The following is a 27951-nucleotide window of genomic DNA, read 5'->3' on the forward strand; positions in this document are numbered from 1 at the left end:
TCTCTAAACTTGGGTAAATGACACACCGTCTCCTGTAGTAGGGCCGCGGCCCAATATTTATTCATTTATTCAGGTATTCACAATATGTTACAGAGGAGTCGATTTCATCACCAACTTCATATAGATAACTTTACATATTAAAAGACCATAAAATAGATATTTCCTCTATACACGCACTCGAGTCGGGTACTTTTTCTATCAACTTTGACGCATAAGATAAATTTTTTTGTCTCAATACCAGTTCCAAAATGCATTGCACAATTATCATTCAACAGAGATAACAAATTGGACGATTTACTTTTGAAAAAATAACGAATACCCCAATTATCACCGTGATTTCACAAATCTCTTGACAAAATAATTGCCTTACAAAATATCACGCAGAGTTCTCAGAACTTTAGTCTCCCCATTAACACAATAATATTTGGTCGCCTTCATGCCATGTAAATTGACGCACAGCGTTGGCTCCGGCCGACAAATGCACGCGTAGAACAAGGGACTAAAGTGAACAACATTCGCACACCGCTCAAGCGCCGTCCAACACATCTTAAGAGCTAAGCTAAGTGTTCAATTCTAACCTAACCATCAACTGACGACGACCATCGGCCGTATCACAACTAATGCAAATCAACCAAAAATATTTCCCGCGCCATGCCATCGCTCCCAACTCGCGAGTCGAAATCGACTTGGTCTATCAGTTCAACTAAGTGATAGTGGTTGTATTTCAATAAATAATTTAATTCTATTTAAGAAAATCGTGCAGACGACTATCTGTACTGATGAAATAATGAAGGTTGCTGAGGCAACGATTGTAACAGCTATAACAACGTTATGAAGCCTCAGCAGTAAATTACATTTCGAAGGCGGGGATAAGTCGAAATCTGTTCGAATCTAAAGAGAACAAGAAAAAAATTCGTTCCGGTAATCGTAACGCACGGATGCGTTGTTATGAAGCGCACATCCTGCCGGACTATGCGTATAACTTCCACTCTAATGACGAAGCCGATGTAAGCGAGGGCGTGACAGCGTTACTCCACCAATGGCGTTAGTGAAGCCTTTTTGTATCGTTTATCAATCATAAGCGTAATGGATTTGAGAGCTCGCATCTAAAACACGAGCATGCATAAATGTGTTCAAATAAATATTGGTGCTTAAATTAATAAAATTTGGCATGTCAATAGTGCCACAAGAGCCGCGCTTCAGTCGAGAACTGCATTAGTTGGTCAACACGTGAACTAAATTTCTGTTGTGATCAAATCAGAACCCTTTTTCTGACAACGCAAGTTCCCTGATTTGCTCGTGGTAACTCGAAGCAATGAAAATCAGCCATGACGTATTTTGGCGGTAATTTGGAGATTGTTACACAGAAAATATGATTTTTATTATATTTCTTGGAATAAGAATAAGCGAGGGTGTTGGAACATGATGAACGAGAGGCAGGAACCCCAGGCTCGTCGTTGAAGGAATTTAAGGGCGACATGAGGCACGGCACGGGAGCTACACGCACTCCTGACGAGTGATTATCAAAGAGTAACGAGGTTAGGACAAGGTCACGAGAGACTACCAGCCTACACAATATTATTTACAAAGAATATAACACGCATGAAGTGAAAAATGTAAAATGGCCAAATGTGGCATGCAGGATGTACAGGACGCCGAGCATCCCGAAACGGCGTTCATTATCGCAGAATAGCTGAGAGTGATGTCACATGTTCACCCAATAAGACCGTTACGATATCTATAATGATCAATAATTGATTTCGGAGCACGACTCCCACTTACTTGCTAATGTTCAGTCAAATCCACGTTGGTTTTATCGATTTTTTTACATTCAAAAATAGATGGATACTGTGAAATTTAAATGAAACACAAAATCGAACTGTTACACAGACCAAGTAAAAATAACTACTTAGAGATTGACTCACAAAGACAAAGAACTAAAACTTCATCGTTAGCCCTTCAGTGAAGCGTTTCGATTAATCACATGGTATATATTACTGAGATTCAGCACTTGATTGAATATAGCTATGAATATACGCTAGAACTGCAAACTTAACAGACTCTGTACACATAATTGCACAATGGAACTAAAAAAGAGCTCGTCGTATTGAGTAATGAAATAAGAAGAGGCTGATAATGGATCAGTGATAAGTGCGACACCGAAGCCTATGAATATCAAACACGAAATTTTCTTTAGCCCGACATCGTCTGGCTAACATCTCAACAAAATAATTTAAAAAAAAAAAAAAACCAAAGACCATCGACGAACTGCTCGAACTACAAAATAACGTTACACTCGTCACTAATGAAAATACAATACCGTCTACAATCACTGGTAATTGTGCTGCAAATTACAAAGACGGTAAATTCCGTGAAAACCAGCACATCATTTACAATCATGAAGGGGGAAACGCGAAATAATCACAAAATAATTCTAAATCTACGCTTGATGTTATTAGGACTGATGCTACTATCTTGTCGACTCCAATAATCTCTAGTTGCAAAGGAAAACAAGAGAAAAATAAATAGAAATAGATGGAGAGGTGGAGTTCAAACGTTAAGTGCATTGAAGCCTTCTTGGGGTAAAGCATTGTATCGGACAGCCGTCAGAAAATGAGAAGGTAAAACATTCATCAGGTGAAGATGCATGAACTAAAGTTACTAAACGATTAGCTTCATACTTCACGTTATCGATGAAATATGTTCCGCTTTTGCTAATATGCAAAAGTAATGCGCATTTGTATTTAAAGAATTGCCTATAGCGATGTCTGCCTCGTAATAATAAGCGATATACTTTCAAGATAATTGCAATCTGTGGCGGCAGTGAAATATTGATGCGAGGACACTGGACAGATCGCAGTCGTTCGAACAACCAAAGAATCGCGGCGAAATTCACAAGAGTGACTTCGGACTAAGCCGTCCTTCAGAGGAGCATCAATGCAGTGGCACTCACAATCTGCACATATGAGGCTGAGAAATACTTGATAAGAGAGAGTGGAAGCGTCAGCTGAATATTGAAGACAGGCGAGTGAGCGGCTCTGGACAACTGCTACACGTAACCATGCAAGAGACTAATAAAGCAAATCATTTTAAAGTTTTGCCTGAAATCAGAGAAATATTTGATTGCGTATAAATAGGAACTGTCTCAGAGCATCAACTCTCACGCGGGCCTTCTCATCAAATTTCGGAAAACAACACAAGTTCTGCATAATTATATAAGTGCTGGAAGCCTGCAAAAACTTGAGTGAAATATTTGTCATCGAGTGGGCAGCATGTAGTATCTAGAGAAGCATAGAGAGGAGAAGCAGGACGAAATGTGTGGTACATACAACCCCTGAACACGCATTACACAGCCATTGTGCAATACACATTCCACACATTATCAGAAACTCTTCACTTAATACGTCTATTATCTCACACGCTTGAATACATTTTTCAGAAAGTCTCATTAAGGAAGGATGCAAAAATTCTTCCATTGACATGTAAACTCGGGACATGACAAGTCAACACATCACGTCGCAGCCCCTCACGTCATAACACGCACATTGGTTGAGCGATTACGATTTGGCGATCACAGGCTCAACTCTCGCTGGCTTTGCCACACGTTACTTGCAGGCATAATGAACCTTGCACTTCTCAAGGTCGAGTTCCACTTTCGCCTGCACGTGCGACATTGAATCTGTCAGACTGCAGTCGCCTGGCCACTTGATACAAGTTGACGAAAACGGTTGCGCGAACGTGGCCACTTGATACGAGTTAATGGGTATGGTTGCGTGAATGTGGATATTTTCAAGAGTCGTTGCAAGACGCGTCATTCCCAGGGACAGTTCAGCAGAGGTTAGAACTAACACTGTATGAGGGAAGCCTAAAATGCAGGGACAAACATCAAAGCCGCTCATGCAACCGTAAAACAAACCATTAATTTGAAAGAAGAGCGAAATTGACTGAAAATAACGAGACGGGTCAGAGGAAATGAACTGCAAATAACTTGACGCTAAATTTAAACACGACGAAATAGTGGGCAACAAAACGAGATCACGGAATGTGCAAAGCATGAAAAACTGAGAATTTATGAATTCGGATTTTACACACTACGAGGAAACACACTTCGCAAGGTGATGAATTATGTTCACATCATAATGGCAAACGAGTGATTTTTAGACTCTTTTCCTTTCTAATTTCCTGATCTAGTTCAAAATCTTCAATATCCTATTGGAGCAAATACTGACTGGGGAGGGCAAACGGTACATGGAAAGGTCAAGAGAAAAAGTCTCTCGGTTGCCCCCACGGTTCACAGAAATACAAAAAATAGTAGGAGTTTCAAATCTTGGTAATGAATTTGAGCGTAAAAAAATGGTACTTGGCCTAGGACACCAAAAAAAATATACGTACAACTGTAATGTGGGCCGAAAATAAATCGTAAAATTTCAGATCATCTCAGAAAAAGTCTTGGAAAGAATCTATGTGAGCGCACCTCATGATGGAAGAAAATATTTTAAAAGAAGCCATGAATAAATCAGAAAATACAAGATGTACCCAAGGCTCAGTAATGACCATACACATGCCGCTCTAGATAGACTGAGGGCGAGACACGAAAGAAGCGTTGACGTTACATAAAGAATACTGCAAGAAAAACACCGATGCCTCATTAGTGCAGTAGGCTCTGCTAAGGCCGAATAATTTTAGAACAATCGTTAAGACTAGTAGCAATATCAAGAAGATGGCAAAACGTCACGAAGTAGAGATGCTTCAACGAAGACAAAAGTGAAGCATTAACATGATTAACGTGTTATTAGATGCGTATTATGATTAGATGAACCTATTAATAGATGAATAATTACGAGAATATAACGCGTTCATATGCCCCGACCTCGACGCATAAATCAACATTGGCAACGAACAAACATAAAATGAGTTCGTAGGACCGGTAGGATAGCACAGGAAGAAGAGGGTGTTACTTCATCTTGCGCGGCCAAATTCACTCGCGAGAATGAATGACAAACTGAAAGATGTGAACACAAAGTCGTGGCTAGAACGTGAGAGGGGAAGGCAAGCTGGAGATCCACGGATGACGGTAAAATAACGTGATTGGTTGTGGGAGGAGGAGGCAGAGCAATGATGGTTTACAGTCCCTGACATGTGGTTTAGGACTCGCACAGTCACTAAAGTATAGAGCAGGACGCTGAGCAGCAGCTCGTGGTACCGCTCTTGCTCTTCTGTCGCTGGTCTGTGAACAAAACGTGTATGAGACAACCTTAACAACTGGACATCACACTAACTAACAGGTAATTCTGGACAGGAACTACTGTAAACCTCTCCCTCGTTTTAATTTCTCCAATGAAAAGCTTTTACTAACAAACTTAAATTAGAGAAATGAGATAGAATATTTCGGAGGAAAAACGGGCATAAAAAAACGACCGAAAAGGAGCTTGACTTTCCTTTCAATGCAAAATTAGTTGACTGGTATATACGTATAGTATTTGTTTATTACGAATCAATTCCAATATATCATTAATATGAATATATCAATTAATACATCACTTAACACTTATGCATTATAGAAGCCGACCTTGTGAGTTGGGTTCGGGCAGGTTTTCTCTGGGCACGAGGTGCATGACGCAGGTCTTGCCAGTGGGCAGGCCGAGGGCGCCCAGTGTGACGTTGCCGTGCAGGAAGCGCCCCTGGTAGATGAGGCGTAGGATCTCCGCCTTACTAACGCCTTCGTCGGCCCATTCGTGCGGCCAGTTGTCGAACACGTACTGCGCGATGTCGCCCGCACTCTCGCTCGGGCTGAACAGGAACTCCTTCGTCTTGCCGCTCACGAGGATAAGCCGCAAGTTTATCTGAAATATATAATTTGCTATAGAACACGAGCACGATATTCAACCGCACAAACTTTATGTTGTTGGTTTAAAATCAGACCTAGACAATCTTCAAAGTGATGAAGGAGCAATGGGTGAAATCACCGAACTTGTTGACTAGTTTTTGCAATGAAAATGGAATGAGGTACAATAGTCGGCAGAAGCATCAAATCCCTGATCACAAATATAAAGTGATTGAACCCTACAGATTACGGTCCTAGTCCCGTGATACAATATGGCTCAGTAGTACCTACATTTCAACAGGTTGTAAACACGCCTCCATTACAAACTGTCTTCTTCCCCAACACAATATTAATCTATTTCTCTGATACATTGACTGACAATAAGACTAACAAAATATAGCAGCAGGGTGGAAAATTTAACTAATAGTTGTAAAATACACAATACGCGATTTATTAGTAAATTCTGTGTAACTCTTTACGTCTTGAAGCACTAGGACTATTTAGAGAGCACAAGGGTTGCAATTTTCACCACGTAAATGGGTGGATGGAACTCTTCCGTTCCATTCACGATCACTCCCGGCCATCAGTGGAAAATGTAAAGAACAAACAGATAGCTCGTCAAGAAACTGATTCCTTGCGGCAGTCATCACCAAAACTTAATAAAACGAAGAAATACCATTAGTTGACTCAAAGAGAAAATTCTAGTGACAGCGCATGTCTCTTAAAGCAAGAACAGACGCTTGCACTTCTAAGTAGCAATTAGGAGAACACAGCTAAACAAGTCGCCACCGTCCCACGCACGCAACACTCTTGTGAAAGCGGCCGTAACCGCGTAACGTATACACGAGTAGTGTCACAGAGCCATAACAGCTACCGAGAACTCGCAAACAGCGGTGCAGACATACCGTACTTATATTAACAATAACAGCGTTTACTTGAGACCTCTGCTCACATCGGCATCAATAATTCGATCCCATATGCAAAAACATTAAATGTTCAGTCAAACCTACAGGAATTGGACAAAATATGGGAAACATCTGACATTTTGATATCGTGATTTTTGAAGATGTTATCAACAAAGAAAACGTGACATCTTTTATGTTTTATTGTTTATTGTTGCTGTTAATTGATGATATTCTATCCTTTCACAGATATTTTTAGTAAATTTTTATGTCTATAACCTAACCTACATCATATAACCTATAAATGGTAAACCTCTCTGACTTTCAAAGAGGACAACTTGTTGGTGAGTCGTATGGCAGGTGCTAGTGTGACAGAAACTTCCCGAATTCTTGACGTTTCCAAAGGTAATATCTCAAAATTAATGACTGCTTTTTCTCAAAATTAATGACTGCTTTTTAAAGAGAAGGAAAAACGTCCAGAGCATAGCACAGGTAAATTAATGACTGCTTTTTAAAGAGAAGGAAAAACGTCCAGAGCATAGCACAGGTCTGGCCGAGAGTCCAAGTTGTCTGAGAGACAGTCGGCACCTAAATCAAATTGTGAGGGACAATCGAAAGACGTCGGCTCTTGAAATTACTGCAGACCTCAATGGACACTTACAGAACCCAGTTTCCATAAAGACTGTCCACCGAGAGCTGCATAGATCTTGATTCTATGGAAGAACTGCAATTAGAAAACATCTGGTTTCAAATGCAAATGCCTTAAAGCACTTGGAGTGGTGTAAAAACATTCAGGATTGGTTCCTCAAGGCTCAAGCAGTGGGAAAATGTGATTTTCTCCGAGGAATCATCGTTTACCTCATTTCCAACCTCTGACCGAGTTTACGTTTAAAATAAAATTCTTTTGGAAAAATCTAAAATTTGTATGAATCAATACCTCAGAGAATTGAGGCAGCAATTGCAGCAAAAGTTTAATATACACCATGCTAGAATATATTTTGTGGATTTCTCAGGCGTTTCCCTTATTTTGTCTAACCCCTGAATGGTACATATTAAAACTATGAGACCAAAAAGAAAAACCACCTACTTTTACAAGAGCAACCGCAAAAGAACGTAAAGCCACAACTGATTGCAGCAAACTAATAATTCTTGAATGCAGGCTCGACGCTGGCAGCATTGGTAACGTCATAACCAAAAGCAAGAGTGAACTCTGATAAGAGCGCACGCAGTGAATAGGAACAATGACGGGCTCACGCAACACCGCACAACAATGCTCGGCTAAAAAAAATAACGGTAATGCAAGATACATCCAGCGTCTGTAACTCATTCAATCGTCTATTATTCTGCACTCAAAACGGGTTTAAATAAACCCTCGTAAAGATCGCGACGCACACCTCAAATTGCTTCTGCTCGAAATTATAAGGCTGAGCTATATAACACCTACTCCAATTCGAGTAAGAAAACACCCATTAAATAATTATGGCTAGGTCTTCTAAGTTCTAATTTATTCTTAAGCCATTCAAGACACATAATAATTTAAAATCAGAGAAGTAGCTTCATAACTTCATACCAAAGTGCATTTTGTGATTCTAGTGAGTTCGTCTAAATGTTTGGAAGACTTTATGGTCTTTTTCACTCATCAGTGTGGAAGAAATCAACTTCATAATAGTGTCAAGTAACTGTTTTATGTTAGCCCCATTTAAACAATGTTTAAATTGTTGTTTACTTTTGAACTTTACTGCAAAACTAATTTGCATATTGTAGTTTCTTGAATTATGTGAAAAAAACATATTGGTCCTAAAATAATTTTTCATTAAATTCACATACACAATGTTTTTTTAAGGCTGTAACTTCAAGAAGTCGGTTCAAAAGTCGGTAAAACGAGTTAGAAAGAATTATATCAAAACCAAAATTGACCAGAGTCAAGCGCCTAAAATGAGAACAGCAAAGTCAATAGACTTTTCTCTAGTTAAGCATTTTTATTTTGGCTCCTGCAACAGATTAAGGTCTCAACATGGACCCTTTTAACATACTAAAAGGCAGGCTTCTTTATTTTTTAAGCCAATGGACTGTTTCAGCAAAGACATGAATTTCTATTCTTCGACTTCGCATAATTTCGCTTCCTAGTTGCACCAGCTAGCAATAAAAGCCTAGATAATATTTTGCTGATGCGGTAGTAAAAGGTTCAAGTTTTGATGGCAATTTCAGAGTGCTAAATCTATTATTCGAAAGTTATAAGGAAAAAATTGAGGAGAGTTTTTTCAGAAGACAGGTATGTGTACCAATAAAGTTACTATAGCATACAGAAGGGATACTAGATCTGACATCGAGTAATTAAAAAATGTCCAACATTTTGCATGCCAAGATCGCCGTTGATGTGTGGAAACAACGCGCATATAAAGCGAAGTAGCATTGAGACGAAGAAGCAGCCCAGGTTCAGGTCAGCTCAAGCGAGGACGCTGAGAGCGAAAGCCGGATGCGCCATCAAGGGCGACATGAGAAAGGCGAGGGCACCGCCTCTCACGCCCGAGAAAGCTGCCTGCTCTTCTCTGTGCCAGGCAGCTTATTTCCTCGCATCGTGAGTGACCATCCGTTTGAGACGTATACTCACCGGTAATTTATTTGAAATTCCTTCAAAAATAAATATCTCAAGGTTTTTATATATATATATACTTCGAATGTTGACCGTTACGTTGAGCTTTCACAGTTTTTTTCGAAATTTGAGAATTCAGCGATGCAGATCTGATAAACAGAGGCAAAAAATGGAAACGATAAAAATTCACAATTCTTTTTCATTAGAATAAGTGTGTAACCAGTAGATGTTGATAAGAGTTTCTGCAACACTGTGATGGAAGGCCGCTACATTTGCTTTCCCGCTAAGCTTGGTAGCTTTACCCATGATTGAACTAAATAAGGTAGACCCACGAGGATTTCCGTCGTCAGTTCAGCTTTCTTGTTACGTCACTGAGATCGAGAAACGCAAATAACCCGTCATTCCCATGACCGTTACTTGACTGGTTTGATCGCATTTCGGTGATTGGTTAATGCCAGTGACGTCACTGAGATCAGTGACGTCACTGGTGAGCAAGGAACTACATCCGCAAAAATGAGCTTCTCATGGGTAAACCTTATACTAGTTCAACCACGGCTTTACCTGCCATATAGCGCGGTCACACTCGGGTACCTGAGCTTGTACCTAGAGTACATGAGATGGTAGCTCAGCGTCCAGAACGGCTTCATGCTGCATTGTTCACTTTGATATGTGCACATTAATTTCAAATTGACGTGGTATTTTGTAACAGTAGCCTTAACATTCAAAAACTACGTTCATTCCTAGCTGAGACCTCTTCTCGACGCAAAAATATGAACATCCCATACAAGTTTATAATGAATTTGTTCCTTTTTGACACTGAACCTTTTGCGCGTGGTGTAAATTGAGACGGAAGTAAGACTTCATCCCATGACATAGCAAGATATGCATTAATAGTGTTCAGTACAGACAATTTAGTCTTTGGATGTAATATATCCCAACATGATTACTGAGGATCAAAGTAAAATGTTTCAGAATAGTGTATCAAGGTAAAATATAGTTAAAGATGGAAATTTGCTTAATCAACGTATTAAAGCTTTGAAAGCAGACTAAAAACCTTTGTTCAAGGTCCAACAAACTATACACTCGAGTATTGATGACTTATGTCTATTATACGGTAAAGACCATATCGAGCAGTGCCAAGGATTTCAACAAGAAAATCAGTCTCAATATTCAATTTTGGATCACCAAAAAATAAATTGTTCAATCAAAGTCAAAATATTATCACATAGAGTGGACTTGTAAAGCAGTAAATGAGGATCATATATAACAATGACTGATCAAGACAATACAGCAGTTCAATAAAGCAGCGCAGGTCTGGAGAGTGAATGCACGTAAACAATCTCGCGTCGGAGAACAAACGCATCTCGAGCCATGAACGCGGGACACGTACGGACAATACAGCGCTCAGCGTACTAATATATCTTGTACACGAGTGAGTGACTCATTAATATTGCATTTCACGGCCAGCCAGACGACAAACTACATACTACATAAGGCTACTCAATCAAACAACAGAAGTGACGTAGTTTATAGCACGCATTTTCGAACACTCAAAGCGTGCCTTCCCATGGCTTGCATCAAACCAATGAAGGACACTTTCCTAAATTCAGGTCAATGAATACATCAACTAAATAAATAATACAATGCAATCACTAAAATAAATGAATAACGATGGTATATAATAAGGAAATCATTGGGTGTGTGAATGGCTGAGAGACGTTAGCCGTCACAGCATTCATTACTCGGGTGACGTCAACCCGAGTCATTGGAAGGCTGCAGAAGAAATGGAGCAAGCGTAAGGTCGTTGCAACTGACCCAATTGCGGTGTGTGTGTGTACGCTTTTCCGCCACCACAGAACAATAGGGCTTTGGAAGATCTCAACAGAGGCGACTCAAGAAACTGAGCTAATAGCGCACACATCAGGACACACGAGCGCCGCGCAATCGATAGCTGGGCTGCTGTGACCATGCACCAGCCTCACCCCCCTCGAGCGCACTCAACAAAGCAAACATTTTTACTCACATTTCTTTTCTTCTAGATTGAACCTTGATAGTGACACTGCATAATCCTCACACATTAGCTCTATATTTATTTCGTATTTATTTGATATTATTTCAGTTCTCACGGTAGCCTGGACATGAAAGAATGCTATGTCGGCTAAGGATTGATCAGACCAGCATTGTTAAGAAACAGGCTCGACCCGCTGGGCAGTCGTGACCAACTCATCAGATAAAGCTACGCCCCCGGTCTCACTATCCGGCAATATCATCACCAGATTCCAGGCACGAAACAAGCAAATTTCGCGTAAACGGAAATATTTATAGAGAACGAGCAACATCCAATGATAGCAATGAAGGAGACGAGAGTTAAACAGTGATTACATTCCTTCAAAATTCATTATTGAATTAACCAATTAATACATACAATATTGATTATTATAAATAAGCATGCGTGCTGATTGCAATGATTTTTAAGCCACAAGCCAATCATTTCTGTTGGCTTGTGGCTAAAGGAAAGGACAATGGCTACCATTAAAACAAAAATACAAACGTTAAGTTGACGAAGAACTTGGAGCACAATAACGAAAGAACATTAATCCACTTTGATAACAGTCGAAAATTAAGAAATCCATCGGAATGAAAATCAACGCATCTATTCCGTAATTGTTGACAAATATGACATATAATATTTTCTGCCGTAAAATTTTTTTGCCTCCTCTCTTAGGCATAAACTCGGCTACGTACATCGACCTGCTAAATCGTGGAAATCGATTTTCTTGAACAAACTCTTGTGTGTAGTTTGGCAAAAAGGCCAGGAGAGACGACTCAGTTGCTTGACTGAGCGATGTTACAATAATAAGGCCCAGATGGATGTATCGTCGCCTGGTGTATAGATGACTACAACAGTTGACTATCATCGAGATTGATCCATTCTCTGACGGTCAGTATTATTTTATCAAATGAGTGGACTTAAATGAGAACTGGGCAAGACACGAACTAGATCAGCTAGCAGGTAATCTCCTAACCACGAACAACTAAGAAACTTTAAATAATCCACAAAATGTGTTGGCTTATTGAGCTTCCGATCCGGCAAAGAATTTTTGAAAAAAAAACTCTTTACCGTCTAACTTTTTATGCTCTGTACATAAAATTGTGTCTTAAAACTCTCTTCACCGGACTGAAAAAATGCACAAACAAAACTTATAGTACGAAGTTTTTCCGTTATTCATGGCGCAGGCGCCACATGCTTACACCAGCAGTTGCGGTCGAGTTACCCCGATCCCGGTCATCCCTATGTAACTAAATATTTTGAAATAATTCCCTCCCCCCACCCAAAATTCTTTACTTGTATTACATGGTAGCAAAACTTTCTGGAATGGCTTGAAATAAATGCTCTAAAGTCTAGAGGATTAAACCGTCAAATTTGATCCGGTGTAGTTAAAATTCCCGCCATGAGCAGCTGAGATTCCCCCGGTTGAGCCTTGCTCCCTTGACTAGAACCAATGAATGACTATTGGAAATGGTAGAAAAAGAAATTCCTAATGCCTGCGAACCAATACAATAATTCAAACATTGTTCAAATAGTGGAGAATACAGCGCGTGATCATTCAGTCAATCTTAATCTAAAGAATTATTCTTGACTAGATCTATTATAAATTTGTACGTGAATCTATTCACTGAAAAGGGCCAAGGAAACGTGGTGAAAGTGAGCGAGATAGAAGATCAATCGTAACTCATTAAATTGAGATGTTTAGGGTGCGTGAAAGGGCGATGAATGCCCGAGACTGACGTGACTAGTTGACGTGGATGACGGTAGACAACACGGCGATCCTCAGCCATGGACAACGACGGTGACTCGTCTCTTACATCCTTTATATGTTACACCGGATGCTCCGAGTGAAGCGTCATTGTTCAGATGGCCTAACATGACATCGCATCTCTAACCTAACATGCCCTACTTATACCTTTCCCAAGTTAAGTTAAAAACTAAGAAGACTTCAATAATGGGAGGGATATGGGACTCAAACCGAAGCTTCTACAAACTACACTTAATTTAAATTTGCATTATTGAACACGCATTCGGAGCGTGAATAGTGCTCTTTCATCAGTCAGAGGTCGCGTATTTACAGCAGACATCGATGGAATCAAAATATACGACTACCCATTTCCGCCATTCGTGACATGGTGTACTTTTTCTTGTATCTCCCCTAAAGTTTGTAACTATAGGAAGCTAATTTGCAGTGCAGCCATGAATGTGAGAACGCAAGGGGGATTATTCTTCCGTTCCCGAATGATCTCCAGCGAAGTATATAGTCAGTCTTTAGAGGTGAGAGTTCTGCTTGGGTCACGACAGTCCAGACGGCAAGGGGGAATAACACGAGGCTGGCAAACAGAGAATCGACGCAAATCAGCTTACATCTTCCAGTAAAGGAAGTCCAGTGGATGGCCATTCCAAGTGTTGACAGGAATTGCTGCGCATGCAGCACAGACGAAGCCGCCGGATAAGTGATAAAAAAATATTCGATTCGATCGCAATTTGCAGGGTATTAAAATGTTTACAGAGTAAGGAAAGCCCTTCCATAAAGCTGTAACTTGAGACCATGTAGATGTCACGGAGTTCGTGATCTCATCAAGTTGTAAATTTCCCGACATTTCTGTCGATTTTTAATACTGTTTGCGATAGAAGGGCTCGTATAATAGAACTTAGTTGAAATGTGCAATGGGACATAGTTGAAAATATTATTCGCTGCGCGTGCAGTGAGCAAACAGGAGAGCAGGACAGCAGGCGTGCAGGAAGCTGCGGCGCTGCTGTGTCGTGCCTTAAAGCTGCACAACCTGGGCACTGCCTGCCGTTCTGTGTACCAGCCCTGCCACTTTGTGCACCAGCCCTGCCACTTTGTGCACCAGCCCTGCCACTTTGTGCACCAGCCCTGCCACTCGGCGTGGATAAGAAGATACCCGCGACACGCTGGCTGCAGGGCACTGCAGCGAAGCGTGGATAATGTGAAGCTTATCAAATATTGGCTGCTATACGCAATATCTACGTAAGATTTGTTGCGCTGCGGCTAGGTCAATAATGAGGGGCTTTAAAGATAGAGGCCAATAGTAATTACTGCTGTATATAATTGGATCAATTAGTCGCGTTCTAGAACAACAATGGTCATGCTTTGGTGGCCATTCTCAGCACGTTTGTTTACTGAAGATAATGTCAAACGACTTAAAACTAAGAATTTAATGGAATCTAAACAAAGGTTCACTACAAATATAAGATCACGCGCACCTAAGAAATATCAGCACTATGAAAAATGGAACCGAGAACTAGGTACATTGTCCCTAATAAACAACTAGATTAAATGATCAATGAATTGCTATCTTTTCAGGAGCGTATTTCCAGACCACTGCCACACGCAGCAACACCACAAGGCCAGCAGAGCGTGATGAACTCACTGCAGCACCTCTTCAAGGCCAGAAGAGCGTGATGAACTCACTGCAGCACCTCTTCAAGGCCAGAAGAGCGTGATGAACTCACTGCAGCACCTCTTCAAGGCCAGAAGAGCGTGATGAACTCACTGCAGCACCTCTTCAAGGCCAGAAGAGCGTGATGAGCTCACTGCAGCACCTCTTCAAGGCCAGAAGAGCGTGATGAGCTCACTGCAGCACCTCTTCAAATCACTCGATCGCTAATGAATCTAACCTATAGGAGGTGTAACGCACGTCGTATATAATTGCTCACGGCGCTCTATGCTTTTGTCTACGTATATTTCAGCTCTTCGGGAATTATAGGAATTACTTCCGGAAAGATCTTAGAACTTCGCTGACATTGCCTTGCTAAATCAAGGAATCAAATAGACCCCGAAACAGCCAAGTACACCAGACGTCAGTGGAATTTCACCTAATGGAATGCATCTCCGTACTGATTGACCGAAATTTATGCATTATATAATGTTTTAACGAGAATAAGATATTTTCTGAAACGTGCAAGCATTTTTCGCGTTTGAATGTGATTTTATATAATACTGAGGTGTTCCCTCGACGTTTTCCATGATATAAGTAGCAGTGCAAACTCACCACATCTGCGGGATGTAGCGCGTCGTCGCGTATATGCGTCTTGCTACTCCTGGTCCAAATTCCTGACCTGGCCTGGCACGACTACGATAAATACCTGACCTTGCCTGGCACAACTACGATAACTACCTGACCTTGCCTGGCAGGACTACGATAAATACCTGACCTTGCCTGGCAAGACTACGATAGATAAATACCTGACCTTGCCTGGCAGGACTAGGTACGATAAATACCTGACCTTGCCTGGCACGACTACGATAAATACCTGACCTTGCCTGGCAGGACTACGATAAATACTTGACCTTGCCTGGCAAGACTACGATAAAGACCTGACCTTGCCTACCTGGCAAGACTACGATAAAGACCTGACCTTGCCTACATGGCAAGACTACGATAAAGACATCTCACGCGGAAGTGCCGACTTCCGCGCCGTGCCACCTGCGAACGCCATACACCAGAGTACAGACAAGCGCGTCCCTTCCAGCCTTGAGGTAAATAAAGATGCTCGAATATTCTGAACGCCATCAGTAGAGCAGCATTAAAAAATGTGGGACAACTGAGCGGTGAAACGTCGCTCTGACAGATAAAATCATTATTTATTGTCAGAGCGCGGATTGCAACATTGCATCAACGCAACTGGTTTTTTGAAAACAGTTTAAACTTGCAGCACCAAAGACTTTTTTATTAGTAGCATTTTGAACACTACTCTAATACCAGTGGCAGTATGACGCTAAATGGCAGCATAAAAACTCTAGTGTTCTAACACTTGTGTCCTTCACGAGAAAAGAAACGCTCGCTCTGTTTTGTAAAAAAAATGTCACGATTCTTTTGGATTAAATTTAAGCACAAACCATCTATGGCATGCATCTTTGCATGTGATCTGCCACCACATCCGATGGGAACAGCTGGTATGAAGGCATCGCCCGCGACGTGCAACACAAATCTCCAGTACCGCGAACTCAATCGAAAAAAATATAACTCAGTGCTCACTGCAGTGAGTGACAGAGAGCGCATTTTCTCGTCGACGAAAACTTGAGGTCACGGACAGACGGACAGACAGACGGACATGGCGAGCATAATAGTGCATTTTTTCCATAAATGAGAAAATGCGCAAAAAACTCCATAGTTCTGTAAATTTTGTTCCATCTGTAGGGTGTTCTTATAATAATTTCATCAATACATTTTTACGACTATCTTAAAACATCGAGCGATCAGCGATAAGCCAATGTTGAGGAAAAAACTTCATTTCCGATCGTAGTTCTATAATCTAATGAGTCGATCATTAAATGGAAACGTTTCCTCTAATAAAAGAGGGGAAATCCGTGAAGTCGGTCTGAGCGTGAACGGAAGGGTCGACGACGCGCATAAGAAGATAACCATTCATGTACCGTAAAATGGAGTAACTTTGACCACTCATTTTTTTCAAAATGATGCCATTTTTACAACACTTCTCTTTAACTTCACTTCTTGTCTGTCTGTCTGTCTGTCTGTCTGCTACAAATCTTGTAATCGAAATTTAATACACTTCTACTTATNGAAGATAGGCATGCTTTTAGCGCAACAGATCGGAGCAGCACGCCAGGGTCAGTGGGCGGGAGCGGGCATGGCTGGCAAGGTCGACGAGGTAGACGCTGGAGCTACACGCCTCGTGCGTCCCTAGCTTGTCTCTCTGCCAAGAAGCAATCAAGAACAACCCACGAGCTCGCTTCCTCGTATAGCTAATATGCACACACTAACCTCCTTACGAAAACGCTGGATTTAATTTAATTAATTATAATTATAAATAACGAGACAGTTCAGAATTTCTATAGCATTACAATGGATAATACGCGAAGGTAATTATTAGTTATTTGAAGGACGGAGCGCTTATTGGCAAGACACTGATCTTGCTCGAAGTCAAGCTCAAGCGACTAGAAGCTACCCCAGTTATATGTTGTGATATCGCTTAGATAATCAGTAGGCCACGTAATATATTTTGCAGCTCTTATCACCTGGTAAATCTCAAGTTAATGCCATGATAGAGACTGAGGTGGCATCAAGTTACACATCCCTTATCTAACGCTTATATATTTGGTTCAAATAGATATTGACAATTAATCATCTATATCTAAAAAATTTTTTATTAACAATCGTAACTACGATTACTGCGATGACTTACTGGATGGATGGATGGATGAGGCACTGGTATTGAGGTGATATAATTATGTCACCATAAATAAATCAGTGAAACACACAGACTAGAGAGCCGACTACTCCATCACCGTAAAACATATACGACCGCTGCGGAATACTACGGTGTATAGGGGCAGTGCGTTAGGAACACCTCTAACTCACAACGCTGTGAACTTTACTACTATTGCGGTGATCGCAATGCTAACGTCAAACTCTTATTCAAGTCATATGTTTATCGATTGACAGCTCATATTCAAGCCCTATATATATATACATCGATAACCAACTCTTATTCAAGTCAGGTTTATCATTTAGATCCGCACTTGTTGAAGCTTCGTTTATGATAATGTACAAACTTAAGTGGCTCCGGCATCAAAACTAGGCAGGGAGAGTCGATTCTCCAAAAAAAAAATATATATATAAATTTTACTTTTCATAGCGCACGGTCAAGACAATGCATTACCAGGGGCAATAACAATAATTACGTCTTACTGATATGATGCTGAAACTAAAAGCTTTATAGGGGATAATGGGGGCCTAGCAGCAGCACAAGGAGACAATAGTTACTCAGGTAATTGGATGAAGTAAAATAAGGATCACGATCACAGACATCCGTCACGACAACTCATAGGGCAAACCGAATACAAGGAAACATGGAAATACATTACTAGCAGATAACTTGTACCCGACCAAATGCTTGGTGAAGAGCAAGCACCTCGCCGTCCACCGCTTATCTCAGCGTGGATCAAGGTCAGTCACGTGACGTCGTGCACGATAAAACACGCCGACCTCTCAACATATCGAGATTTCTCGGGATATCCATCGAAGGTTTCCATGATAGTGGTTGCTATCATTTATGGTCGAACGTTTCCCTGCCACAAGTGGATTTGAGCTGCTTTGAGTTCTATGGAAGTAATGCAGAAACTTGACGAGCAATGCACTGCTCGAAGTGAACTGCTCAATTGATAACAGCAATGGACCCAATGCGTCTCTATACATAATTTAAATCACTTTTCCTGTTAAGTTTGTGTACTTACATACATTTAAATACGATTTTTCAAGTGTACGAATATTTATTTCCCCCCACTGTATAGGGGCTGTTTCGGTCGCATATCCACGATACTTATTATTACCTGCATCTGATTTTTCTCTAATTAGACTTCTGGATTTCTAATTGGCATATAATAAATTTAGCAGAAAAATAAACATTTTTTTAACCTTCCGCAACGGAAGTCAAATGCGAGTTCCAAGTGCACGCCGAACGTCCCTTTTTATTAGCAGTTTTTAGCAAAGACTAATTTTTACTCAGGAACAGGATTCAGGATACGGGTAAGCAATGTAGGAATAATCGATCTCGGGCAATGCCGATTTATACGGTTGGTGAATTAGAAAAATACACACAATAGTGAATTTTTGCTGCGACGAAGCACTCTTCAAAAGCCGCTTGATTTGTAAGAAGGAATCCCAATAAAAATACCGAGCACGACGTATGCACATTTAATCTCCGATCACAACCCCAAATCAGTACGACATACTTAATAAATTTACGGGCGGAATAATGTCTACATCGAATTACATTGCTCCGAGAGCACTATATTTGTGTTAGTCAAATTTACGATTTGATTTATCAACTGAGTACCTTTGACCTGCATTTCCAGTTTAGTGTCGAGTGACACATTTGAGGCCGAAGAGTCACATAGAGAGCGAGCGGGCAAAGATGCGCAGCAATATCAAAACGTCAAACTGCAGACGACACAACTGAAGTCACTTGAAGCCAATGTGATTGATTGTCACTGTGTGGCGACGAAACTGACAGACATGTCATGAACAATAATTAATCAATAATTCAATATGCAATTAAGGGTCTCCCAAGCATCACTGGCAAGGTCGAGAGCAGAGAAGAAACCGAGTGGGAAAATAGCACGATTTAATTCCGTTGCAATGCAACGACTCTTGCCAACATTTAGCGAAACTAAAATCTGGTAGCCGAAGATGATTTTTGGTGCAGCGTAAATACGTAGTTGAAGTTAGATCATTTTGATATATAAATTAAGTGGGAAAGAAAGAAGAACATACGGCATGATTACAATATTTTACAAGCCATTCCAATACGTTGAGTGAAGCTTTAAAAAAAGCCCTCATGACATACGGTAAGTCAACGAAACCTTCTAAGGCAGTGGGAAGGATAGATGCTAGGATAGATTATTACTGCAGTAGAAGATAAATAAAAGAGTATATATAAGGCAAAGAGGGATAAGGGAGGGTAAAAGTGTTCCATTGAGGCCAGGAGACGAGGAAGAGGCGGGAGGAAGAGGAGGGTGAGGGGTCATCGTGAGGGTTGCGGCTCCAGTTCAGAAATGAGGTTAGCAGGCGAGCTGCCCAGCAGGGAGGTAGGGAGGGGGGTCTCGCATGCACATCACAACACGACTACGTACTTACTTTCTTCACTAATAATTTGCCTGCAGTTTGTTGTTTGCCACCATGTACATCACAACACGACTACTTACGTTCTTCACTATTAATTTGCCTGCAGTTTGTAGCGTGCCACGTCATACAAAACTGCGTGTACACGAGCATCTTATTTTACAATAATTTTGGCTTGCCAGCTCATAATGGGATTATTAAGCCATTTAATTAGACTGAACAACGAGCTACATTAGAGCCACCAACATTACAATTGGAAATACCAATGTAAGAAAATCTCGTAGACTCGAAATTCCTATTAAAAGTTCATACGAACAAAAAAAAAGTAGATAGCATTGCGGAGTTTACAGCAGTTGTATTACCGAGTTCATGACTTGTTTTGCGGTAGTTTGTTCTCGGTGTAAAGAGCACATTGCTTCTAATGCTTCCGTGGCAGAAAGTTCACGCTTTCAGATAGCGTAATGCTGCCGTGTGACATACTACTACTACTACTACTCTGTTGTCATGTTACTTTGTTGATGTTATTGTGTTGTCATGTTAGCATGAGTCTTCCACGCTACGTTCTGGCCAAAAGTCGATGTATTCATTAAGCTAAACAACGTGTGTAAAGGTATATACATGCAAGAAGTCGATAATACGCGCTGAGAACTAAAGTTGTTTGCACTCATTAGATGAGTCGTACGTCACATGTGAGAGTTGTATGCTCCAATTTGTCGCTGGCAATTACATGGTGTGGTAGGCTGGTAGCTGCAGGCTGTTGCCGCCGCTGATTTGCATGCATTATTCATGATATTACATGGAACACTAGTCTCAGTCAGCCGAAAGTCATGTATAATGCAAATAATGATATCGTGTAATATAATGTATATGTATAATGTAATAATAGTGAAAAAATGATACAGTGAGAAGGCGAAAGTGAGCGGGAATATGAAATATAATTCGGTGAAAGGTAATAAATGTCGACATTGAGGCGAAGAGCTTATGGCTGCAGCTCCATGTCACTTAAGCGAACAAGAAGACAACGGTTTCACTGGTAACAGGTATTTAAAGGTTTCCAATGAATAGTGCAGAAACTTTGTTAAGGAATAGAGTTAAAGTTCGGTTAGGAGTATCGTAGCATGCAAGCATTATCGGATCGCTCGACACTATTTCTCTGCCTAACTATTACATCCGCAATGGTGATGGATGGTGATGCGGTGGTGCAGGACTGCGTTCCCAACAAGTCCTCTGACTGCATTGAGGTGATGCAAGTATCACAAGCAGGCCTAAGGCAACGCGAAATGATTAGCGAAGAGACAAATGGACAAGACTGTCAGGCGGTGTTCACGACAACGAGGTGCAGGACTACAGCGGTCACATAGCACAATCATGATACACCACACATGCTCATGCTATTTTCATCCACCACACATGCTTATGATGAGACATGAAACAAAAATTAGGCAATTAAGTGCAGTTGAACCCATAACAAAAGCACACTGGTGGCCCGGTGGGTGTTCTCAGAACATGGACATAGGGAATATGAAGCTAATTAAATAATGTCAAATAAGGTTAAGGCTCTACATATGGTCGATGTGTTAAGATTTACTAAGCAGAATATAAAGAAAAGACCTGATGACCGTCACAGCTCTTGGCTGGGAAGCTCACAACAAACATGCCAAGAGCGCATGCCGTTGCTATGGCACTGCGCTGCCACGCACGCTGCCCCATCACTGCCATTCTCCGTACATGCACTCAACGTTGCACTACACGCACCGTGCTCCCCTTACTGACAAGTTAAATTAACTATCATCAGGAGCAGTCATTTGCACGCAGCACGGCCCAAATGAGGCAAGTGAGACAAGCATTGTGGTAATGTCTATCATTACGACATAAACATTTAAAGTAGGTCCGGAATGACACGGAAAACATTCCATCATTAGCGATTACGTTCGTTCGTTGGTGTATAACGAGGAAATGTAGTACGTAGCATGACAGCGCCCGTGCGATGCCTATGTAAAATTCTAGGGCAGATTATCAGAGGCTGATGATAGACCATTTATTGGCCGCCGATAAACCGACCATGACTTGAAGGCGACGTAACGAGGACAAACACGTCTTGGGGGGCTGCGATCGAGTGAGGGAACAGACTGGGGATCTGCAGCCGTCTGAGAGATCTCCGAGTATAGAAGTATCGTGAACGGTTATGGAAGTTCCATCAAAATAATCCTTTAGCGACCACACACACGTGTCAGTTTCATCTTGATCTGCGCAATGTTTTCTTAGCCTTAATTTACCATAAGTTAGCGGTAGATGCCACTTGGCTCAACAGTTCAGCGGCTGCCACGAGGGCACTGCAGCAAGTGTTATGTTTATTTAATAGGCTGCTGCAGAGCTGGGGATACAGTAGAACAAAGGGGACCTGTGAAGGGACGAAGTCAGGGCATGCAGCTTACACTGCATTAAAGGCAACACGCAACACTCACTGAATTGACCCACACCCACAAACCACTCTCATTTACGCTCCAATCAACGACAACGTACATAGATGCTTCATATGTTAATACTTAAGAATTATATGCATACAAAGACCCGAAACCACAAACAACTTCAATAGATGTGCGCATTTCAAGAGATAATTCGAGACTTGCCAGAGCTCAAGCAAGGAAAATGCACACGCATTCGGAAAGAAATAAAACATCAACGCAGGTCTTAAATGATCTAATTGTACCTTGGCACTCAAAGCGCACAATATAAAAAAGCAAGTGATGGTGTTTTACTGTACGCATCAAACGTCCCCAGGCGTTAACAGGCATAGCGGACGAGAACATCTGTGACCGGCACTAGCTCGTAGCATGGATACAAACACGCGATACAAGCAGCACCGAAGAGGTGGATCAGATCAAGCATATCCTTGATGCTCCCATGTCGAAAGTGTTCATTCACAGCGCAACTTCGAATAAATAGTGAGAGGAGATTTACTACCGCGTGCTAACATGTACTTTAGCAATATACAAACAATGTTTAGAATACAATTACAAACTATGTTTAGAATAACAGAATAACCTCGACACATAAATCAGTTTATCGTACCAAGTTCTGCATTTGCGATTTAATCAGTCACATAAGAATAATTAATGCAAAACACTTGCAGCCACAAGCATTCAGCCGAGATGTTTGCACGGAACAAATACAGCAGAGCTCTATGAAAGAGCATAAAAAAGCAGGCGTACGCAAGGTTGTGAGCGCTTCTGAGCGAGGTCAGGCGCAGTCGCTGCGCGCCAGTAGAGCGTGGTGAACTGCGCATGCTAACAACGCTGCGTCAGCTGAGCGCTGCATAATGACGGGAGAGGGTTGTGCACAACACAATAATGAGGGACGTGTGTTGTGCACAACACAATAATGAGGGACGCGTCTTGTGCACAACACAATAATAAGGGATGTGTATTGTGCACAACACAATAATGAGGGACGCGTGTTGTGCACAACACAATAATGAGGGACGCATGTTGTGCACAACACAATAATAAGGGATGTGTATTGTGCACAACACAATAATGAGGGACGCGTGTTGTGCACAACACAATAATGAGGGACGCGTGTTGTGCACAACACAATAATGANTTAGAGGCGCGTGTACAGCACAACACAATATTAGAGGCGCGTGTATAGCACAACACAATATTAGAGGCACGTGTACAGCACAACACAATATTACAGGCGCATGTACAGCACAACACAATATTAGAGGCGCGTGTATAGCACAACACAATATTAGAGGCACGTGTACAACACAACACAATATTAGAGACACGTGTTCAACACAGCACAATATTAGAGGCGCGTGTTCAACACAACACAATATTAGAGGCACGTGTACAGCACAACACAACATTAGAGGCGCGTGTATAGCACAACACAATATTAGAGGCACGTGTACAACACAACACAATATTAGAGGCACGTGTATAGCACAACACAATAAGATAAAGCATTGTAAGGCAGCCCAGGCAGTTCACACTAGCAGCGCTGGCAAGAGACACCGCGGCTCTCGCTTTGTTTTGTTTTGTATGGCTACATGTTGCAGAGCTCAGCCAGCAAATACTACCAATACTCCACTAAGATCCAACAAACAGACGTCAGTCGGTCAGTCGTCTCGTCCGGTTATATGAATTTAGGTAGATCTTGAGTAGCGTTCATGATTATGGGAGTCATCACAACGAATGGATTAGGTCTGCCAATGCTCTATTTAATTGAATATCTACATTTCACACATGATAATGATTTAGCAAGCAAGTACTTCAATACGACAGTAGTGCTCAAAACAACATATTAGTCTACAACGGTTTACAGTTTACAATTTTATTAATGAGAATGGAATCAATGATTAATGAATGAGAATGGAATCAATGATTATAAATGATTACAACAGCATCCTATGGCAGTCTCGATTTCATTTAAAATCAAAGCGCATTGCTTTCACAATAATGTGGGTTATTACTGAAGTTTACATAGAGATGGATCACCCGTATACATAAATTTTTGGGGATTTAAATTTTCATGGAAAATGCTCTGAACTGAATGATTCTTATAAGAAAGGCTGGGACCACAGCCTTTGCTTATTTTTTGTCACCCATTTAACCTATTTTAATATTATAAATTAATTTAATAAGTGAACCGAATAAGTTTTTCAAGTGACCGCAAAATATCACCGTACAGACTACCCAGAAAAATATTGCAAGAAGCCTGAACTTATCACTGTACTGATTTTGCCAGACTTCAAAGTAAACAATAATATTGTTCAATAATATATGCAGATATGTTGGAGGAAAAACAAATTTCAAAGGAAATGAAATGTTACTAGAACATATTTCCTTCAGAACTTCTCAGGATTCCTAATTTCTATTGGAAGGCAGCAACTTAATTAAATAAGAGACTCAACAGTCATTTAAGGCAGGACACAATAAGCCTTATAAGGCTCCTCCAGAGTTCTGTTCCAGTTACAAATTGTATTTACACACTAGCTGTTGTAGTCCAATCTTCTCAGAAACTGATTAGCCTTGTCCTCTCCGAGGGCTGAATAGCAAACTTATGAAAAAAAAATGGAAAAGGAAAGTTTGATAAGATCAAGCATCAATGACACAGGAGGAGCCAGCAGGATGAAATATGGTACTCTAGATAAATCATAATTACGTGGCAGATTTAGTGCAGAAATGCTCCCATTATACACTCTAAGCAGTCCTCAATTAGGGAATAACCACAGAACACATGCCCAGGGCATCATTAGTGACAATAAGTTTTGGCCCCTCAACTTTGTGAGGCCAGGCTCAACTTATGCCTGTAAGTTAAACATGTGAGTATATATATACATATATATATATATAAATGTTCAAACATAAAAGATGAACACGGCCATGTGCATAGAAAATTATTCATTAATGGGTAAGTCTGCTGATGCACACTAGGTAACAATGCTGGAATTTACTGAAAGGCATACCATACTTGCAAATTTTTAGAACACCAGCATAGATAGAACAGCTTCATTACAAAATTAATAAAAATGCATGAGGCTAAGCCAACTAGAACAATTGGGTTTTATTAATAAGGCATAATTGATAGTGACACACCAGGGCTTGGACCATGAAATATCAATATATACCCCAAATCACAGGCAGGACTACCATTTAATCTCCAGAGCAGTGAGATCCCCATTAGTTAAATTATACTGCATCTTAACTGTCAATCAAACTACACAATTGAGCCAAAATATTTCCTAAACAAAAAATTAGGTGCCTCAAGATTTCAGTGTAAAAGCTGAAACTAGAAAATATTGCCACAATACTATTCAACATGATGGTAAAGGCTGAAATATTTGCCACATGGAAATTTTAATTCATAGCTCAATACCGTATATGGATTCACTGTTGGACAAATGAACTCAAGGCCTGGAAGATTTTTCTTGCAGCTGTAATATCTTTTTTCCACCCCACACTCAGCAAAATCCAATTTCTGCATTTGTTTCTAGCACATATATAATCAAGTTCAAAGAGCCAATGAACACTGCAGTTTGTGCACAGCAATCAACATCATTTCCATAAAAATTATAACTCAAGTTGTGAGTAAGAGAGCATTAGCTTTATTGATATATGAGGAATTAATTTCTCTCAAGTCCTTGAAGTGAGTTTACAATGTAAATAAAAATATATCACTAATTATACAGATAATAATGTTTTAACCACATTTTCTGTCATATATATAAACACATTAGCTNTTGATTTGTCTCATTATTTTTCATTACTTCTCTTCTCATTACTTCTTGTTAAAATGGCTATAAATTCCGGGAAATTTTAAGCTACCCATTTTAACCGGGATGTCTTGTGTCATCTTGGTATTGCCCCAGAATTCCTACGAAGGGCTGAAAATTGTCCCGGTTTTTATTGTGACCCACCAGGAGAGAGCCTGTTGTCTTGTCTCTTTTTGGATAAAAAAATACCAAATGCAGGAGTCTACTCAGTCCAGTATTAACTATTTTTTGCAGGCAATTTTCCCAAATTACACAAAAATGTGCCAGTTTTCTCATTTTTTAAATGAAAAATTTAGGCAAGGGCCACAAAAACAGTTAAAATTGACTGAAACCACAGGCATTTTCATCTTATTCGGGCCCCGGGGGACGCATAGTGACAAACCAGAGATTTTTTAGAATTAGTTCATTTTTAATTTCCTCATTTACTTAAAATTTAAACCAATTTCTTATGCATGATAATGCTGGTATCCATGATACTTTGCGTGTCTACTTTTAGGACTCAAGAATGAACTTGAGTGAGTCTAAAAAACTCTCTGCTTTGCCACTATGCGGGGGAGTGGGAGGGGATCTTCTGCCCAAATTTCTAATGGCCTATAAGTTGGCTAGTAAATTTCATGGATGTATCAGTATTAACATAAAAAATATTTAATACAATTCTGAATCTGAAGTACCATAGTCCGTAGATCACAAAATTAGAAGGGAACTGATTAAAAAAAATTCTCATCAACCATTATGCAACAAGAAAGTCTATCATTCAACCTCCTGACTCATGAGACATGACCCAAATGACAAATTTTTATTTCTGTTAAAAGTTGAAAATTGTATAATTCAAGTTCTCATGTAGCCTAATCCATTTATATATATGATAATTATTTCTTTACATTTTATAAGGTGTTAANTGAAAATTGTATAATTCAAGTTCTCATGTAGCCTAATCCATTTATATATATGATAATTATTTCTTTACATTTTATAAGGTGTTAAGTTGTTAACTATTACTTTTAGTTAATGAAAATTTCTGGACTTGTAGTTGTAGCAATATAAATTGTAATATGGTACTTAATAGGTAACTCATTAGGCTAACTGGATTTCTTTTTGATAGGTATCATTTGTTAATATTTTATTTAGCAGATGATGTAAATAAAAATCAAAAAAGGCCCAAGCTCTGAAGAACTTTTCCAAAGTTTTATCTTTATAAAAAATATAATACAAAATTATTCATCAATATAACACAATAGAATTTATTAGCTATTACTGATACAAAAAAAATTACCTGATCAGCTGGCACGTTCTTGGAGCTCATGTTGACATATATCTTAAGAGTAATGCTAACTTGTAAGGACACGACGCGTTTTCAATGATACATCATTAAACATAAATGCCCAAACTCACAGACCATCGGGATCACGCCTAAACATGCACCAACTCTAATCCTTCAGCGACTTTATTTAACAAAGAAACTCGAAGAAGTAAACGGAACCAAATCGGATTGCACTACATTAGGATCAGCAAAATGACTTTTACCCTCAAAATTATTTCCCTGAGGATAGAAAAATATATCGCGTTACGATATTTTGCACTCTAATCTTCCCTAAATTAAAGTCATTAGCTATTTTACGCCTAATTTGCTGCGATGATGGATTTTGGTTCCTTGGAACGAGGTCGATACACCCTCACTCAGAAGCGT

The 27951-nt window shown here is 40.2% G+C and overlaps 1 protein-coding gene across 1 annotated transcript; it reads right to left on the reverse strand.

Moving 5' to 3' along the window:
• Nucleotides 1-30: 30 nt before the first annotated feature.
• On the reverse strand, nt 31-27951 carry LOC108683450 (ubiquitin-like protein 3). Its single transcript, XM_018172762.1, has 3 exons — nt 27538-27951; nt 5570-5843; nt 31-5227 (listed from the first exon to the last, which is right to left on the reverse strand). Exons 1-3 carry the CDS (start codon nt 27565-27567, stop codon nt 5163-5165), a joined length of 369 nt encoding a protein of 122 aa, XP_018028251.1. The 5' UTR covers nt 27568-27951; the 3' UTR covers nt 31-5162.

Source organism: Hyalella azteca, unplaced genomic scaffold, assembly GCF_000764305.2.
Source record: "Hyalella azteca isolate HAZT.00-mixed unplaced genomic scaffold, Hazt_2.0.2 contig4679, whole genome shotgun sequence".
Lineage (NCBI taxonomy): Eukaryota > Metazoa > Arthropoda > Malacostraca > Amphipoda > Hyalellidae > Hyalella > Hyalella azteca.